The following is a 20125-nucleotide window of genomic DNA, read 5'->3' on the forward strand; positions in this document are numbered from 1 at the left end:
GTGTCCCTGTTTCCCTAGTATCAGCCTAAATCAAGTCCAAATTTCGGTGTAAATCAGAAAAGTGTGCTGTATGGTCAAGAAAACTAATGCTAATTACTAGCAATGTGTTTTCTTACTTATCCTCTTGCCCACTACCCCAGGTACATATAGTCTGTCACTTCGTTCATCCTATTGATGTGACAGGCCTCTTTGAGACTTAGAATCTGTGAATTGAGATGTGAAGTGAGAAACCCCTCTAGGCTTGATAAGTTACACAGGAGGGCAAAGGTACAGATTGCCTGTCACAACTTAATCTTCTTACCCACCAGCTTATTACCAGTCAATCAACACACACAGACAAATAACGATACAGGGGAGGAAGAGCATGTCCAGGTTAGAAAAGGAATATCACTGGTGGGAATATGCAAAAAATGGCTTTCACAACTGGGAATTTCAAAGGAGAGCTGGAGAAATGATCTGAGAAACAGAGTTGGGGGCATTTACACAAGGATGATTTCCTGTAGACACTAAAACCTTTTAAAGCACAATAAATATAGACAGGAGACCCTCAGGGAAATTCTCTGTCAGCTGTCTGCAACTGCTCAGTTCAAATGTCCTCTAGAGCTGACTTATTTTTCACCTTCTTGTCCGAGTCTTAGGATGCCTACCAAACTCTGGGCTTTATCAAATAAAAGTGGTTACAGTTGTCCTCTGAATAGCCACCATATGTCAGTATGGGACTGCATGCAGAATGGTGGAATCATCTAATGATGTTTTTCTTAATGTAGTCCCTTCATCAAACAATATTGGAGTCTATCATCTGTAATTTTAGAACAGTGGCCCTCAGTTTGAGGAGCCTGAACCAGAGGGAACACTTTTTAAGACATATATTAGTTAGTTTGGTTGTTATAACTTGGGTGTGGGAAGGCAATGTCAGTGGGTTTCATCTAGGAGTGTTGCTAACAATCAATCCTACAGTGAAAAGGACACTCCCTCCCTCCAACAAAGAATGACCCAGTTCTGTATATCAGTACTATCAAAGTCAAGAAAGGCTGGTTTAGAGTATGCAAAAAACATTTTGCTCACACTATCTCAATGACATCTTAATAAATCCAGAAGTAGTTCTTCCCCTCTTGATGCTAACTTGAGTTTAGAAGATGCAACCCCAGAGTCTAAACTTGACATTGATTCCATAGCTTGTAGTTCCACACAATATGCTCTAAATATGGCCCAGATATTCTATAAATTCACCTACATGTGACAATGAGTGTGTATATAGGGAAAAGGTGGAGAGATTTTTAAATGCTAGCTCTAATTTTTAAATGTATGGGCAAAAGAGAAGTACAGGGACTTCCTATATAGTGTATACTTCCTATACAGGTGCATTATTTTACTTTCAAAGATCACAAATACAAAAATAATCTCTTTAATATTATATTATACTTAGTGTCATTCAATCTTTGGCTACTTAGGTGGTACTTTTCTCCTTAAAAATCCCTGCAGCACATTCTTTTCTGGCTCTCATCCCCTGCCCTTTGTTTCTCTATCTCTCCCTTTCTTTATTTAATGTTTTCTCTGTTTTTCATTTGTTTCTTTGTTTGAGACACGGACTGAGCTTGAGCTCAAGATCCTCCTGTCTCAGTTTCTCTAGTGCTGGGATTATAGACATGCACCTTCTTCCAAAATACTCTTGGAGTCATAGGCTATTTTTCTGCCTTTCTGTTACAAAAATGTTTGACAAGAAGCAGCTTAAAGATGAGAGTTTGTTTTGGCTTAAGGTTTTAGGGTGTACGGTTCATCATTGCATAACACATGGAGTGTCAAGAACCTGAGACCACTGATCACACTCCAACCACAACCAGGAAGCAGGAAGAAAGAATCTAAGATGGGCCAAAGCTATAAGCTTTCAAAGCTGACCTCCAGTTATGTACTTTCTCAAGCCAAGCTCCACCTCTTACCGGCTCCATAGCCTTCCCAAATAATGCCACCAACTGGAAGCCAAGTGTTCAAACACATGAAAATATGGGAGACATTTCTCATTTGAACCACAATATTCACATATGAAAACAGATTCATTTGTAATTCCTTAGTGACAAACTGCAGATTTATTGTGTATGCAGTAAGATGGCAAATGGTTAAACTGTACCAGAAATCCAAGTGCCTTTAAAAACAAGACCAAAAGTCCAATCAATCCTCGAGACTCAGAGGTTATGACTAACATTTTGAAATCATTTTTGAGGCTGAAAAAAATGGGGCACCTTTTGTGACATTGTCATGTTTATTAGCATCATATGTGGAACAGAATTCTTTTCAAGTAGGGTCAATCTGAGCATTGTGGGTTCACTGGTGGACACCCTGACATCTTGATCACTCAAATATTGTGGTTTCTGAATTATAAATAAGTTGACTCTCTATTACACTTTTAGAACCCAGTCTGGTCTTATTCAGACATTAGGAGATCAGACATCTCCGAAAACAAAGGATATTATAAATGTACTAGACTCACAAATGATAAGTATCCCAACAGAATTGATGCTACTTGGCAGAAATTAAAACATTATTCTCAACAAACAAAATCTTGAAGCAATGATCTCATCCCTCTAACCTCCCCCACCCCCCAATATATGTAGCTAGCTAGGAATTTTGCTTAAGTTTCAGCTGGAGATCCAACTCAGTGTGACCACAGCTCGGATGGAATTCATCAAATAGTGTGTGTCCATGTGAGTCAAGGCCAGTCCTTTCCTTATCTAAATGCCTTGGCTACAAAATGAAGGTGTTTGAGCTTGCTCTTCCTCAGAGAAGAAATGGTTCTGAGAAACTGCTATAGACTTCTCCAAAATATGAGGGAAAACATTTTTGTCAAAACAATGTTTAAAGATTTAATGTTTAACTATTAAGGAGATGTTGCATTTCTTTGAAGTATAAATGTCTGAATTCTGATAACCTTGGATCTAAAACCACAAAACTTCAGGTAGCTCAAGAGCAGTGGTTCTCAACAAGTGACTCATGAACCCTTTACAGCGAATCAATCAACCCTTTCACAGGGGTCACACATGGTATGTCCTACATATCAAATATTTACATTATGATTCATAACAGCAGCAGAACTACAGTTATCAAGTAGCAATGAAAATAATTTTATGGTTGGGGGTCATCACAACATGAGGAACTGTGTTAAAGGATCACAGCATTAGGAAGGTTGAAAACAACTATCTAGAGTGTATTTCCTTCAAAGTTTTTATATGACAGGGACTAAACATTACAGCTAATGGTATCTGCCTTCACAAAAAGGACAGCACTAGTGTGTTTAAAGGGGCTTAATGTTAGCCTACAAAACACCTCAAACTTGACTCATGAAACACACATTATCTTACTCACACAGTAAAATATCGTATCAGTAGCAGCACATTTTCTACCAACTAAAAAATGAACTGAAACAAAATGAGTATGAGTGACATTATTGTGAAAGGATATAAAACTTCCCCCATGTAGGAAGGTGAATGCTGATGGCACTTGTGGATAAGTGAGAATGGGTTGCTGTGCTTTGTCCAGCCCTCGACTTTCTACTTTCCTTTCCTTCTTCTTTCTTTTCTTTCTTCCTCCCTTTCTTTCTTTCTTTCTTTCTTTCTTTCTTTCTTTCTTTCTTTCTTTCTTTCTTTCTCAAAGTCCTGAGTTACAAATAATTTTAAAACTATAAAAAGGGAGTTTTCTTCTACTAGAAAAAATAAGAAACCAAGTAAGGTTTAATGTTGCTTTCTTGTTTTTTAAGTGTTGTTTTCTCTTTTGCTGTTTGGAATACGATAGCTCTTTTACACTGGGGAATTATCATATTTATGTTTATATCCCTAGTTCCTGGCACTTATGGGATTTGCAAGAAAAGATGGCTAATTGTGTACATAAACGTCTTTCTCTATCCCATAAGCCATCTTTAATCATTATACTGAAGATAATTTAATTATGCTAACAGGACTCTTTATAGTCTACATCTTTAGAGTACTACAAATATTATCATAGAGGAAAAGATTAAAAAAATATTAACCCTAAACTCATAGTTACTCTTCCCCATATTTTATTAGATTTTTGTAAGGCAAGTGATAATGATACACAGTTGAAGTATACTTTCAGTTAATTCTCATGGGTTTAAGTAATTTCCTTCTCAGTACTGCTTTGTTCATTGAAGAAACATACATATGTTGCTGTTTAGTTTTTACATTTTCTCTTTCCAGCTCAATGGACTGTCTTTGATGACTGCCTGCCTAATTGGTAAGCACTTTCTAGTTTATTCCTAATTCCGCTAACAAAAGTGAAGAAACTTGGGGTTTAGGTTGTATCTTAATGGTAGACTTCTTGCCTCACATGCATGATGCCCTAGGTTCAATACCTAGTCCTGCCAGTACAAACACACTCACCACTCATATGTATTTATTTTTCATAAACATATTCATATGTATTTTCTCATATACATATTTTCCTCCCATATATATTTTACACATACACATGTCAATCTCAATCATGTCATCCTTTTGCAGGTGTATATTCCATAGTCTTCTTTACCTCAAATTGCTAGAGTTGTAGATGACCAAATGTTATACGTGTTGAATCATTTCGAAGTCTATTCCTTTGAAAAAATAGAATTGGGAACTGTGATGTGTCCTTGCAAAGGAGGAGAGAAAATTACAACCTACTACTACATGGGATAGGAGATACATGGTTTTCATAGCTAGTCAGAGTACAGCTGACCTCAACAGTAGATGCCTAACATACATTTTAGAAAAGCAAGAATTGTGAGAAAATTTAAGATGCATCAGATGCACGTTCTTTCAAGTCATTTGGAAAGTGGAATTTTGGCCTGTCCAGAAAAAAAACTAGTTTTATGGCTCCACATGATGGCATGCAGGTACTGGGTTTCCAATAGAACATATCCTAACACTTCCACTGTAATGCTAAAATGATGTTTGAACGGCCAAGTGAAGACTATTCCGACACTCTTCATGGATTCCCTTTGTGTCAAATTTACCTTTTGTGGCAGAACAAGAAAATCATGGGACTTAAAATTAGCAAAGAAAACCCTGCTTCTCTCAGAATATTGCTTCTCAGACTTTAGCATGCATAGCAATTGCCTGCACACACTAATGCTTCCCCACAGTCTGCCTAGTACTGGATTTCTGCATTTCTAATTATCTAAATGGTTTTCTGATGCAGTAGCTGGCCCATGACTCACGCTTGGAGTAAGATAGAGCATTTTCTATTAAAAAAAAAAAAAAAAAACAAAAAACTTACCATCATTATTTGTGTGTGCTTAAGCTCACATGCCAGACCAGAACTTAACTTTTTGATATTAGTTCTCCCCATGCACCTTCACATGGATGCCAGGGATTGAGCTCAGGTCACAGAGTTGAACAGTGAGTGCTTTTGCCTGATGACACACCTCACCAATGCCAACACTAGAGTATTTCTAAATGAGGTCTGGTCTCCAATCCTTCTTCTTTGAAAAGTTCAAAGAAGAACTTCAGTTGGCTGACTGAGCAATCAATTCACACCAGCAGAAATTGAGACACTAATGAGTACAGGTGAGTAAATACGAGAACAGACCTCTCTTATTGATATTCCTCATACATCTGTGTTCCTCTTTTTTATTGGATATTTTATTTATTTACATTTTAGATGTCATCGCCCTTACCCATTTCCCCTCCCTAGAACCTCCTATCCCATCCCCCCTCCTCCTTTTTGCTTTTATACCATTTTAATTACATGCATGTATGTCAATTCTAGGTTGAGGGTCTAGCAATACAATAGATGCAAATAGTCAAGGAACAAGCAAGACGATGAACACCAATAGTCAAAGAACAAGCAAGGCAATAAACAAAATTCCTTGAACACCCCCGTAATCACTGTTTCTATGGGTTTATCAGACCAAAATATCTGAGCCAACTTCCCTGTCCTAGCCCAAAGTCATTTTCATGTTTGTAGCCTACTTCCTTGTTCTAGCCTAAGATTTAGATTCTTGTCTGAAACTACTTCTTTGTTCTAGCCTAAGATTCATTGTCATTTCTATTCTGGAAAATACTATTCAGCAATGTTCTTTTTCCTTTAAAAGCTCACTCCTTGATAATTTTATGCACACATAAATAAGATATATACTTATATCAACTCCACATTACCCAAGCACCCCAAGTCTTGGTTATTTTTCTTGTGCTTTGAACTGATGCCATGACCATTACAAGTATAAAGGAAAGGATTTAATTGGGAGGTTATGTTTTGAAGGAGTTAGAGGATCAATGAGTTTAGTTGCAGGATCTATGGCAGCAGGCACACATTACATAACCTGTGTACTTGCAAGCCTTCAAACCATACCTGCCATAGGCTAGATATCCTCAAAGAGGTCAGAGGTAGGGCTTTGTGAGGTCTCAGCCACTCCTTAGCGACCATTGGCTAGGGAGGACTTGGCTGACCAATCAGGCTGAGGGGTGTGGCCCACCATTGTTCAGACAGAGGGATAAGCAGGGTGTTCACAGCTCTGGGGCCAGTCTCTGGGAGAGCCCAGACATGGGCCGGAGGGCCAAGAAAACGTCCAGGCGTAAAGCCAAGGCTGCTGCGGCCTCAGCATCCAAAACCGCAAAGCTGAGGAAGAGAGAGTCCAAGGTTTTTAGAACTCACAAGAAGTGTTGTCCTTACTGTTGTCGGAGAAGTCCTAGTAAGGTGAGAGGTCCCCAGCTAAGCTCATTCCCTCCCTTCTTCAGCCATCCCTTCCCATAGCCTTTCTCAGGCCTGCTATAAGCTTCTCATCTACCTCTGCCCCTTCTCAGGAATCTCTGTCTCCATCTCCATCTCTATCTATTTTTGTCCCAAACGAGTACCCTGATGACACTTTTGTATATAGTTCTTCCAGCTTACGAAGAAGGGGGAGCAATCCCTTTTAAGAAGAATGCGTGCAGAAGCCAAGAGATATCACCCAGCGCCGACTGAACCGACTGAACCGACCGCGGCACTGCTCCTTGGTGAGCAAATGGAGGACAGTGCTCAAGTGTCAACACCAGAGCCAGTTCCACCGTGCTCCGGCAGCGAGTCGGCTTGTAATAGAGACGTGGCCACCAGTGAACTCGTTCCTAATGAAGAAATGAACACCAGTGAACCAGTTCCCAATGAAGAGGAGACCATCAGTGAGCTAGTTCGTAATGTGGACCTGGCCAGCGGTGAGCCTGTTCCTAAGGGAGACACGGACAGCTCCTAGACCCCCATGTAGGTCCCGAGACCTAAGGAACATCAGTGAATCGGGGTCTAGGAGCTGAGCCACGGTTACCGTGTCGAGGCCATATTCACCACATACTAGTTTTTATGATGGTGACAATAAAATCTACCAGATGTGAAAATGTTTGTCACTTTCAGACTCTGATGGTGTAGAGGGAGAGGGATTAGGGGAGGGAAGACTGGGAAGATGATGAGAGGGAGCATGGGTTTCTAGAAGGTTGGGAGTGCGATGAACAACCCCTGATAGGCAGACACAGGAGTGTCAGAACTGATGTCAGAACAAATGTCCCCTGGAAGCTTTATTTCACAGGGTAACAGGGAAAGCCCAGAGTATTCCTAATGTCAAAGGCTAGGGCTGCTGCATGGTTTCAGGCTATTACATAGACATGAATGAGGTGTGGGTGGCAGTTCCAGTCCCAAATTAGGGGGCACATTAACTTTAGGACCCCTACCTCCTTGTGGTCTTTCTTACAGCCCTCATTATGATCTCATGCAGTAAGCCCCCCAAAGGGCCAAAGACTTCACCCCATCAAATGTGTCAGTGACTAACAAAGACAGTAATCATGACTGGAACCTGAAAGGGCACCACTGATTTAGCCTACCGCTTTAGAAACTGAGGGAAGGGAAGGACAGTGAGGAGTGGTCTGTCAACCAATGCTGGCCACAAAGCAGCTAGTAATGTCAACAGAGTATTTTAAAACAACTCTGCCTTTCCAGATAGCTTTACCCAGTATTTTCTAACACCTTTTTAATCCCTTCAGGAGGTATCCTGAAACCAACTTGTCAAAGAGTAAAGGGGGGCTGGGGGACCTGAGTTTGAACCCCAGAACTCACAGTTAAAAAATAAACCCTCATCAGCTTGGCAAGGTGGCATAGACATTTACTGTCATCACTCATGAAGCAGAGACAGGCAGATGACTATGAGAATACATAGTGAGGCCGTGTTCCAGAAAATAAAGTTTAGAAATCTGTGTGTGTTTTTGAAAAATTTTATTTCCTGCACTGAGGATGCAGAGAAGTGTGTGTCCTTAACCCTTATTGGACACCTAGCCTGCTTACACTATTAGTATGTCCCAGGCTAGTGGGAATCTTTGGTGGTGGTTTCTTTTATTGTTTTTTTTTTTTTTTTTTTTTTTTTTGATTTTGTGATTTTTAAGGTAGGCAGCAACTGAGAATCTACAATGTTGTCCTCCAATACACACACACACACACACACACACACACACACACAGACACAGACACAAACGTATATACACCTATCCTTCATGCATTCATCCATACTCACAAGAACACATGCATATACACACACATAAACAGTAAAATGCAAATATATTAAATGTGTACCTTTTGATGTTTTTGCATATGCATACACCTATCATGTCTTCACTATGAGAAGGAATATAAGCCGGGCTGTGGTGGCGCACGCCTTTAATCCCAGCACTTGGGAGGCAGAGGCAGGCGAATTTCTGAGTTCGAGGCCAGCCTGGTCTACAGAGTGAGTTCCAGGACAGCCCGGGCTACACAGAGAAACCCTTTCTTAGTTTAGAGTCCCCCCCTTTGTGTTGCTGTTGTGAAATACTAAACTTCGGACACTTCATAAAGCAGAGGTCCATGTGGCACTGGGTTTGGGAAAAAAATAAGTTGAGATTGGGTAGCTCCATTTTGTTGCCCTCTACTAAGGTTCTTCAAATGTTTTAATTTTACCTATTGTTTGAGAATTTAATAGGCAAAAAATATATTTTAAACATATCCACTGCTATACCTCCTAATATTCCCTAGACATGTCTGTGGTTCCCTCTCAACTCAGCAACCTCTGAGATTTATAACCTCTGAGATCAGTACTGTCAGTGTGTCCATGAGTGTAAGGCTATGCGCCAGATTATGGGCAACCTACCAGAGAAGAAAACTGGCCTGCCTTTCTTCTATAACCATCAACAGTCAAGACCTTCCAGCTACAGATTGGGTTTCAGGATCCCCTCTTGTCTGCATGCTAGAATGCTAACTGGATTGATCTCTTGCCAGCCTTGTATAGGCAAACACAACTGCTGTGAGCTTATGACTGCAGTGGTCTTGTCCTATCAGAAGAAGCAACTGTGTTCTGGTCATCCACAGTGTTCAGTTCTCACAGTCTTTCTGCCCCCTCTTAATCTTCCCTGAGCATTAAGGGTAGGGGAGTGACATAGATGTTTCATTTGTGGATGAGCACTCCACTGTCATCTATGCTCTGTGTTTTTAGTAGCTGTGAGTCTCGGTATTGTTGACTGCTGACCATTGCAAGAAGCTTCTCTACTGAGGGTTCAAAGCTGCACTAATATATGGAAATAAAGTTAAGCATTTTATTACTTTTCTTACTTTCATTTGTGTGTGTGTGTGTGTGTATGTGTCCTTGTGTGTTTGTATAACTTCACATACATGTTCCCATAAAGGCCTTGGTGATACTTTTCCATCGTCAGAGTCCCAGGAATTGAACTTAGATTGCTAGGCTTTACAGCAAATGCTGAACTTAAGAGGTTCAAGGAGGACAAACCACACTCAGATGTGTCCACAAGCAAATTCCTCAAATGAGGTTTTCATCTCAGATGACTCTAGGCTCTTACAAGCTGACAATTAAAACTAACTAGAAAATGTTAACGTATGCTCCCCTGTTTGTCTGGTGTCTTAGCTCCATTTTCTCAACCATTGTAACATCATCATTCTTCCCTCCAGTATTCTTGGCATTTTTCTTTTATAACTGTAGATCCTCCAGAGCATGACGGCTCAAATCGTTGATCCCTGCACTTGTAAAGCAGATGTAAGTGGGTCTCTGTGAGTTCAAGGTTAACCTGGTCTACACAGCGAGTTTCAGAACATCCCTAACTGCATGGTGAGACCCTGTTTCAAAAATAAACATCAAAATGATTTCCAAGGATTATTTCCTGTGTTGTATCTATTACATACATATTCCAATAGTCAAACAATCAGTGATAACTTGGTGAGTGCGAATAAAACTGGTTAAACTATGTTACTTTCCTGAGTGCTCTCACTTTGTCACCTTATATGCCAACTAATTTATCCACTCATTGAAGCAATGTATGAATGATATAGGGAGAAAATGGAAAATATCTACACTTTACTTGAATTTTTGAAAATTTTCTGTATTTGTCTTTGTTGGCTATATGAATGTCTATGAAATATGTGTATGTTATGGCCACAGAGGCGAGGAGAGGGTGTCAGATCCCTTGGTACTAAAGTTAGAGACGTTTGAGAGCTAACATGTGGGTCCTCTGGGGGAGCAGCCAGGCTTTTCAACACTAAGTTATCTCTGTAGCGACATTTAATTTTTTTTTCACCAAATGTCTGTGATGAAATGGAAGTATATCATTTTGCTAAATATATGTCCTTTATATTTTCATTGTTCAAAATAACATGACAGTGTTATATCAGCTGCATGGCTTAATATTTTGCTAAGTTGTTTGTTATGTATTTATTTTAAGTTTTCTTCATTCAACAGATTTTTCCTTGGGTGAGTTTTCTTCTAAGAGTGTAGTCCTTAGGAAGGAACTCCAGACATGATCCCTGAAAGTACAGGATATGCCTTTGATCACAGTACTCAGGAGGCAGAGGCAGGCAGATCTATAGGCCAGCCTGGTCTATAGGTGAACTTCAGAATAGCAGCAATTTAGTTTTCTGAGCATTATTTGTTGAAGATGCAGTCTCTTCTCCAATGGGTGTTTGTCAAACATCACAGGGCTACACTTACATGCACTTATATTTGGGGATTGCACTTTGTCTTACTGATCTTCCCTGTTTATTTCTGTGCTAGCACCTGGCAGTTTTTTATTAATATACATCTTTAAAGTATCTTGACTATAGAAGTGCGCCTCCCCAAGAGTCATAGCCTGGCTAATAATAACCCTGGTATCTGGCATAGGAAGAAACCCTACATTTTTCTTATTGATCCAAGAGACTTCAATGACAAGGCAGACTGTTGGCATTGCTCTTGCTTGCTTCTCAGAACTAGAAATAAGCCCCTGTTCCTAAGGACAATATAAATGGTAGACATAGGCCCTGGAGAAGTTGGTCTGGGACTCTTCTGGGAGCCTCATCTAAGAGGATTAGCTTTCTCTCTCACAGTTCTTCAAATGCTTTGTATGCTGTCAAGGGAGGTAAGCAATCAACAATCATACCCAGCTGTAAAACCAATGAATCACAGCAATGATGAGCATGGCAAGATCTACTCAAGGGTAGATAACAGGACTTGTCTTAGAAGTGCCCAACAGTAGTCTAATTGCAATTAAGAGCTGCTCATAGAAAGGAATTCGTGTCTCACTCTGAAAGGACAAATAGTAAAAACTAAACCTCGATGCATTCTATGACCTGGGACAAGAACAGGAAGTTTTAAAAAGAAAACAAAATGGCTGAGATACATCTCTATACCACTCTATAGCATTTGCCTAAGTGACTCCACATGCTTCTCCTCAGAAAACTCTGCTGAGACTTACTCAAGTTGTGTGTAAAACTAGCTGTTTTTAAGCTCTTATTTTTGCTTTCGGTATAGGATTCTGCTCTATTGGTCTAAAACCTATTCATCATTCACACATTTACTTCTCTACCGTCTTTTGTTTAACATGTCCATAGACTTACAGAGTCTTTAGTCAATCTGTTTTTCCATCATCCACCCTTCTCCTGCTGAAATCCTCTTCCTATGAGGTCTCCTTCCTTCTTTTTGGCTTTCTACTTCTGTGTGAGCAACTAAGTTTAATTAAGAGTTTCTTGGCCACTTATGGTTGTGAGTGGGGAGCAAGGGCAATTCTTTAGGTACCCCACCAAAGAAAAGGACATCCTCTTCCCCTCAAACCGTTAACTGACAGTATTTCCTCAGGGAGGGGTTGAGAAAACCGTTAACTGACAGTATTTCCTCAGGGAGGGGTTGAGAAAACCGTTAACTGACAGTATTTCCTCAGGGAGGGGTTGAGAAAACCATTAACTGACAGTATTTCCTCAGGGAGGGGTTGAGAAAACCATTAACTGACAGTATTTCCTCAAGGAGGCACTTAGATTCTTGGGCCTCTACTCCTTAACAGTTAACTGCCAATAGACCCCTTCCCCAGGAACGAGGGGTGGGTCTACATTGGCCTCTCTCTCATCCATGACAAAATGTTGAAAGTTCAATTTTCTGAATTTCTGTGCTAATAACTACAGCGGGCAGTGTGTTCTTCAGTGAGTGTGTTATTCCTTGTCAGAGAGAACTCCTTAATTCCCTATCCTCTTACACGTTTTCCTCCACCCCTTTCTCAATGTTCCTTGAAACCTCCAATGGCCACAGATAGAGCTGTCTCTTTTTTATCCTTTAGGACAAGTGTCATTCATTATATATTCAGCGCCAATCAGGAAGCAAAATACTCCTTCCTCACCCTTGAGATGGGATTATGGGATCAGAAACATACGACGTTACACTCACTTCCACCATTTGTTAAAAGACACAGTATTAAAGTTCTCAAGTATATATATGTGTGTGTGTGTGTGTGTGTGTGTGTGTGTTTGTGTGTGTGTGTGCGCACGCATGCCTGTGCACGCGCAAGCACAATGTATACATGTAACATATATATATACACATACATATATACATACACACATATATACATATATATACATATATATGTATATGTGTGTGTATATATAATCCATAGGTAGCTAGATAGATAATGTTGAATGAAGGCAGAAAGAAGGATGGATGGACATAAATGCTACATATGTAGTTATAGGTACCAATACTTATGAAGGCAATTACATGGAAGAGATGTGTTAGAGAGACATTTGAATGTATGTTTAGTATAACATTTAGCTGAAATGTTCCAGTATAGGGGCAGACACAAAACACTTTACTGGCATGTAGACATAAACATTCAGTACAGGCACCCTGACAAATTCAGTCTCCTTCCACAGATATCTTTTTGAGGGGTTCATTTAGACCAAGCTCGTAAAACTCAATATTCCTAGGTAAGTTCTTTTTTCTCGTTGTTTGATACTATATATTTGAGTCAAAGTAGAAGACCTCTACTACTTAGCTATAATCTCTATACATTGAAAATATTTTTATGTTGAGGCAGGGCCACTTTTCCACAAAGCATTGACCTTGTGATTACCCTCCAGAGTAGAAGAGACTATAGGTTTATCCTGTATGTAAAATAACTCTATTAAGTTTTCTGTGACTATCAGTTGTCACATCTTTGGGACAAATGCCTAAGGATGAAAGTGTTGGTTTGTATGGTAATACTATTATAGCTGTTTTATTACTGAATGTTTTGAGATTATAATATAATTGCAATATTTCTTGTTTTCCTTTCTTCCAACCCAAAACACAAACCTGGCTCTCTTTCAAATTCAGGGCCTATTTTAATTTATCATCATAATCCTCATCATTCTCATTGCATATATGTTCCTAAACAAAACGTGATTCGTTCATGTAATGGTACCTGCAGGCATGTTTTCAGGGCCGACACCTTGTTGTGTCGACAGCCAGTTGTGCTCTTCACTGGGGAAGACTGTTTCTCCTCTCAGCATTCCTCAGCTCCCTGTAGTTCTCTGTGTAGGCTTGAGGCCCCATGGGCATTTCCTTGTCTACTTTGGCATGCCTGTTAGTGCCATCCTTGTTTAGCTCACATTTGGACAGTGGTGTTGGTGAGCGTTTATGAGTTTAGCTTTAGCCATGAAAAGGAGATGCAATCTTACAGCAAATTTCCTGATATCTGGCTCTTACAGCTCTTTCTTCTATATTTGCAAACATAAACTTTATATAATTAATTTATGGTATATATCATCCAATTTAGACTTCCCTCTTTCTCTTGAGTCTGAGGTTTATGCATTTTAGTAGAATATAGTTTCCCATCTGTGTCTAAGGTACTGATAATATAAAAGTTAATTCTTTCTTTGTAATTTGATAACTTTCCATGTTTACAGTTTGAATGAATAATTTTCTCTTTGAAACTGGGTTTTATTCCTAGCACATACATGAAAGCTCACAGATGTCTATAATTCCAGTTTTGTGGGCTCTAACACCCTATTCTCTTCTCATGGGGCATTGCAAAAATTTTTGACACCCAAATAAAAATTAGGTACTTTATGATATTCTCCTATAAATTAACTAGAAACTAGTGGTTATTTCTGTGCCATAGACCTATGAATGATTTGTGTTGATATTTTTCTTTTATAGTTTTTCCACATTTCATACAAATCTGATATGTTACTTTTACAAAGTCAAAGAAAATATTTAAAAAAAATAACAGCAATAAAACAACCAAAGGCAGTTCCTGTGTTTCTTTTCTGCCATCATGGTTTAGTTCCTGCCAGAGGCCTGCCAGTTGCTATTCTAGCCTCTCATGCTGCTTCTCAGCAGAGAAGAACAGATGTTCTTTAAGCTGGTGCTTATTAAAAATTCAGAAAGGTAGGCTGTCTGCTACCACTGCTCTTTTGTACCCTTTCCAACATCTGAAGCTAATAAGATTGTATAGAAGAAAAGTTGGTGGTCATCTCTTATCGCCCTTAGAGACAAGCTCTATAGAGCTCCTTCTCTTATTGTTTGGAGGGAGCAGACTGCATAAACTCTTAAAGACTGAAGTTCTAGTGTTTGTGCATGCACAAATGTATGCATGAAAGGAGGTGGTAAAAGGAGTGGTGTGTGTGTGTGTGTGTGTGTGTGTGTGTGTGTGTGTAATAGGAGCATAGCCAACTGAGGGGTCTATGTCTGTTTATATTGTTCTCTACTTCCCTTGATTCTTTACCACTTACTATTTATAGTGTTAGAGTACATATAATCTTGAAGATTATTCCATTTTTTTCATCTTGCTGATGATAAACTTTGGGTAAAGAAGATGGAACATAGCCTAAATTAACACAGCTTGTTGATAATTCTGGCTTTTGTGATGCCAAGGTCTTTGAGTAAGCTTTCCCTCATAAAATGTCGAGTTTTTGTCCTTTATTGGCATATACCAATTTCACATAAACATCTCTGATATATTAATTTTCCTAAATTACTGCTAATTTACCTATGATTGTAGGTTAAACCCAACATTTAGCTCATCATTAAAGAACTTTTATGATTTTCTCTATTTTCCTCCCTCCTTGTTTCTTAAATTTATTCAGGAAATATTTATTAAACCAACCATTTATCATTATACAGCAGATATTGCACCTGCTACTGGTAGTAATCAGTAATATGAATGTGGACACATATGGTTCTTACTGTCCAAAGACATGACAGATTATTTAAAAATAAATCTTGATACATATTATAATAATCTTACTGAGGAAGACATTAACTTAGAATATCCTAAGTAGATGTTTTTAAACATTCTTTTTTGTGATAGAGATATTTATGGCAGTCTGGTGGCATCTGTGAATCTTTTTCCAGAATAAGGTTTATATTTGTTTTGGATTTACTTGTTTTATTTTAGGTGCATATGCACTATATGCAAGCCTGGTGCCCACAGAGCTCAGGGGAGAGTGTGGGAGCTCTTGGAACTTGAGTTACAGATGATTGTGAGCCACCATGTAAGTACCTCATATCAAAACTGGGTCCTCTGCAAGAGCACTATGTGTTCTAAGCTGTGCAGTCATTTATCCAATCACAAGAATAAGCTTTTAAATACATACAATAAAAATAAATGGGATTACCAATGTACAAAAATCCATACTGAAAAACAAAACAAGAAAGTAACCTCCTCCAAATAGCCTCAAGATAATACCTAGAAAAAAGACTTCTGAAATAGAGCTTTGAAACACTAAAAAAAGAAATTGAGAAATTGAAGAAGACCTTTAGAGATGGGAAGGGAAGATTTTTTTTTTTTTTTGTGGATAAGTAAATAGATTTAATATCGAGGAAGTGGCCACTTTACTCAGAGTTATACACAATACTAATCAAATTTCCAATTATATTCATGAAAAAATACAGAAACTTATCCTAAAATCCATATGCCTACCAAGACAAGTCTACAGTGATGCAAACAATCCTAGAATGGGAATGGAGGCATTTATTTTCAACTGGTTTGCAGTTTTTTTATCCTTCAATTTCCATCCTTCTAATACCATAGCCAGAAGTATAATGCTGTCTGTGGATAAGGCCTTTGGTTGATCAAATGGATTCTTCTGTTATATTTTATTTATAATTTAGTGGACAGCAGTGTCTTTTGGGGGGATGTTTCTTGTACATAGCCTGATCTCTTTTGCCATAGGATTTGTTGCACATAGAACAAAATATTTCTGCTTATGCTATGAACTGTATTCTTCCAACCTTTCTTCCTTAAATTGATGTGAAATGTCCTGGTTATCTGCAAACCTACTACTTCAGTGAAGATTATTGATACCAAAAGAAAATTTGATAAAAGGCAGAGCTTCAAAATTAAATGGAAGTGTGCTTTATGTATAGAAGCTATTTCTCTTCATTCCATAATTATTTATAGTTTATTAGTTTTGCACATTTGTATATGTGCCATATTTAAAACATTTGCATACACTTGGGAGACACTATAAAGTTATTTCAACAAATTGCAGTCACACTTAATCATTGTTTTATATAATTGAAAGAATGGAGTGATAAACAGTCTTCTAGCATGAAAATGTTTCAGACTTTACTGTTACTGTAATAAAAATTACATTATTTCTCTCTAATGCTTTAGATTGTGTTATTTACCTCTATTGCTTTCATCCAGTATTTCTACTCATCAAATATTCTTTGTTAATTAAAGCATGTTGTGCTGATTACTAGAATTTGTCAGATCTTTGAATATGGTATTATTTAGGAAAACTGTTAATAATAATTCATGAGTTGTTTTTATATTCTCTTCTTAAAAATATACTTAGATATATTTCATTAATTTCTTTTTATTGGATATTTTATTTATTTACATTTCAGATGTCCTCTTTCCCCATTTCTCCTTCCTAGAACCCCTTATCTGATCCCCTCTCCTCCTTTTTGCTTTTTTTACCATTTTAATTACATGCATGTATTAAGGTCAATTTTAGGTTGAGGGTCTAGCAATACAATAGATGCAAATAGTCAAGAAACAAGCAAGACAATATACACAAATAGTCAAAGAACAAGCAAGGCATTGAACACAATTCCACAAACACTCCCATGATCACTGTTTCTAAGGGTTTATCAGGATGAACAAAATATCTGAGCCAACTTCCCTGTCCTAGCCCAAAGTCATTTTCATGTCTGAAGTCTACTTCTTTGTTCTAGCCTAAAATTTTAGATTTTTATCTGAAATTACTTCTTTGTTCTAGCCTAAGATTTAGATTCCTGCCTGAAATTACTTCTTTGTTCTAGCCTAATGTCAGATTTCTGCTTGAAGCCCACTTTCTTGTCCTTGACCAATGTCATATTCTTGTCAAGCAGCCCATTTCCTTGTCCTTGGCCCATGTCAGATTCTTGCCAAGCAGCTCTAAAGGCTCTCTGCCTCTCCCCCTTTTTTATTTTGTTAAACAAGACTGAGTCTGTCTTAGGTCATTCTGACAAGAATGCCTTCCTTACCCATCATTTTAACTGGGAAGAAAAAAGCTACCCAGCATAAGTTCTTCATCTTCACAAGATGAACTTTCCAGGGCCATTTTAAACCATTTTTAAACCATAAGACAGGCTGGCAAAGATAGTGTTTGTAGGCACTTTGGGGGTAGGGAGGCAAGAGGAATAAATGGAAAAAAAAAAGCAGCTGGTTAATTGGTCAATGAACAATGGGAACCATCTGCCCCCTGCTATACTTCTGTGATGGTACAGCTAAAGTATAGCCCTTGAAACAGTACCATGTAGATGCACCATTACATTTCATAAACTGCCATACAACCAGAGGTGGAAAGCTGAAACTCTCCAGCAAACAATAGCTCAGATATGGTCAGAAAAATTGCTAAGTGAGCATATGAGAACCTGAGATGATCTGAGTATTAAAACCATGGATGGGCTGCAATTTCTAAGGACTTTATAAACCACAACAAGGATGCCTGGGTACCATCTCCCCAGGGATTTTTAATTTAATGTTTTAGGCTACAATTTAGGCCTAGAATTATTTTTAACTAGAAACTTCTATTTTAATATACAGCTTCCTCTTAAGTAACCTCATCTGGTTTTTAAACCACTTTTAATATTAGAAAAAAAAAGTAAACCAGTGGGGGAGAGTATTTGCCTAGAGTCCCTGCAGTTTATAGGCTAATGTAAGAGTATCAAAAGTTTGGAGCCAGTATGATCTATACAAGAGATTTCTTCTCAGACAGATAAATAAATAAATAAATAAATAAATAAGAAAGCTTTAGAAAATTGTGCATAAAAGTAAACATTTTGAAGTAATTAATACAATCAAGCTTAGTAACACTTTCATTCTTTCATGGAGTTGTTACAGGGGAGTTAAGAACACCAAAGATCTGTCTTCACAGCAAATTTAAAATATACAGCACTATATTTCTTACCCTAGCCACTAGACTATGCATTTGATTCCCAGAAACTACCTATCTGGCATAACTGAAAGTTTATCTTTTCACCAACCGCTTCCTTGTTTTCTACCTCTCACCGCTAGCAACAGCAACTCTATGCCCCATTGTACTGAACTTTTGAAGACTCTACATATATGTGAAATCCTGTAGCATTTGTCTTTAAGTATTTGACTTAATTCACTTAGCTCTATGACCTGACTTATCCTTCTTATCCACAATGGAACAACTGCCTTCTTTTTTTAAGGCTGAATATTTGCGTGGGAATGTAGTTCTTTAAAGGTTAGATTTTTGACAGTTTTGTGCATGTAAGTAATAATTAGTCTGTTTTACAACCCCCATCTCTCTCATCCCCTTCTAACTTCTGTAAATGCCTTTATTCTTCTCAAACTAGTTCCATTCAAATTTCATATCTCCCTACCTCTCTTTCTCCTTCCTTCCTTCCTTCATCCTCTCCCTCCCTCCTTCTCTCCTGCCATCCTTCTCTGCTTCTTTGCTATTTTGCCTTGTACAGGTACTCTCTGCTGCTGTGTGTTCATGGTTGCATCACCCACATCATAGAACACAGTGCTTCATACCACTCCTCCCTAGCCCTCTGATTCCCACAGTCCTTCCACTCCCTATCCTGAAGTGGTCTCTGGGACTTGGAAAGGGTGACATGGGTTTTCTATTTAAGAATGACCTCTCAATGGTTGCTTTTTCTCAGAACTTTGACTAGTTGTGAATTATCACTTTGCCAGTACATATCGCAGAAATTTTAAAACTCTCACATTAACTCCAATATGAGAAAAAGGATAAGGGACACTGCCATAAAGTGATGCTTCTTGGCTACAATATACACACAAAACAGCTAAGGATCTAATTGAAAATGCTGGCCAGGATCCAATAGAACTCATAGGGTCTGAGTTCCTGTTATTTATTTATGTTTTCAATCATTGCTTAGGATGCCAATGCTGCTGGGTATCCAAATCCTACTTTCTCTGCCAAGGATCTGAAATAGAGGTGCTCAAAGTATTATTCAGGGATCAATATGGTTTCAAAGCTACCTAACGTCACAAAGAAACTGACACCACTCGTTTCAAAACTTTTGCTGCACCTTGACATTGCTGGAATGCCTACATGTGGAGTGTTGTGCTTAAAAAAAGATTAGAATAAAATATACCAGTACAGACAACTTATAAATAACTTGTGTGGAAGAATGTTCTTGCCACAGACATGCAAGTTTAAGAACAAGAATTAAATATTATTGACCAGTGAATGTCCAGTTATGTGATGAAAGAATGCTTAGGAAATTTTGATTGACTGACTGAATGTTTAACAGGCCAATTTGACACTGAAACATAATGTTGTCATCTACAAAGTTCATGGTCAAGAAGTACATGAAAGTATTACCAAAAAAAATTACACACAAAAATTTCATGTTTTAAGTATTTTTGATGTT

At 38.3% G+C, this 20125-nt stretch overlaps 2 protein-coding genes across 2 annotated transcripts in view; one reads left to right on the forward strand and one right to left on the reverse strand.

The window, feature by feature from the left end:
* The window catches only part of Arhgap6 (Rho GTPase activating protein 6), a 486900-nt gene that overhangs the window by 351195 nt on the left and 115580 nt on the right, over nt 1-20125 (reverse strand). The window lies entirely within an intron of this gene.
* Nucleotides 6497-7345, forward strand: LOC143435501 (uncharacterized). The gene is made up of 2 exons (XM_076918387.1): nt 6497-6678; nt 6860-7345. Exons 1-2 carry the CDS (start codon nt 6526-6528, stop codon nt 7208-7210), a joined length of 504 nt encoding a protein of 167 aa, XP_076774502.1. The 5' UTR covers nt 6497-6525; the 3' UTR covers nt 7211-7345.

Source organism: Arvicanthis niloticus, chromosome X, assembly GCF_011762505.2.
Source record: "Arvicanthis niloticus isolate mArvNil1 chromosome X, mArvNil1.pat.X, whole genome shotgun sequence".
In the NCBI taxonomy this organism is placed as follows: Eukaryota; Metazoa; Chordata; class Mammalia; order Rodentia; family Muridae; genus Arvicanthis; species Arvicanthis niloticus.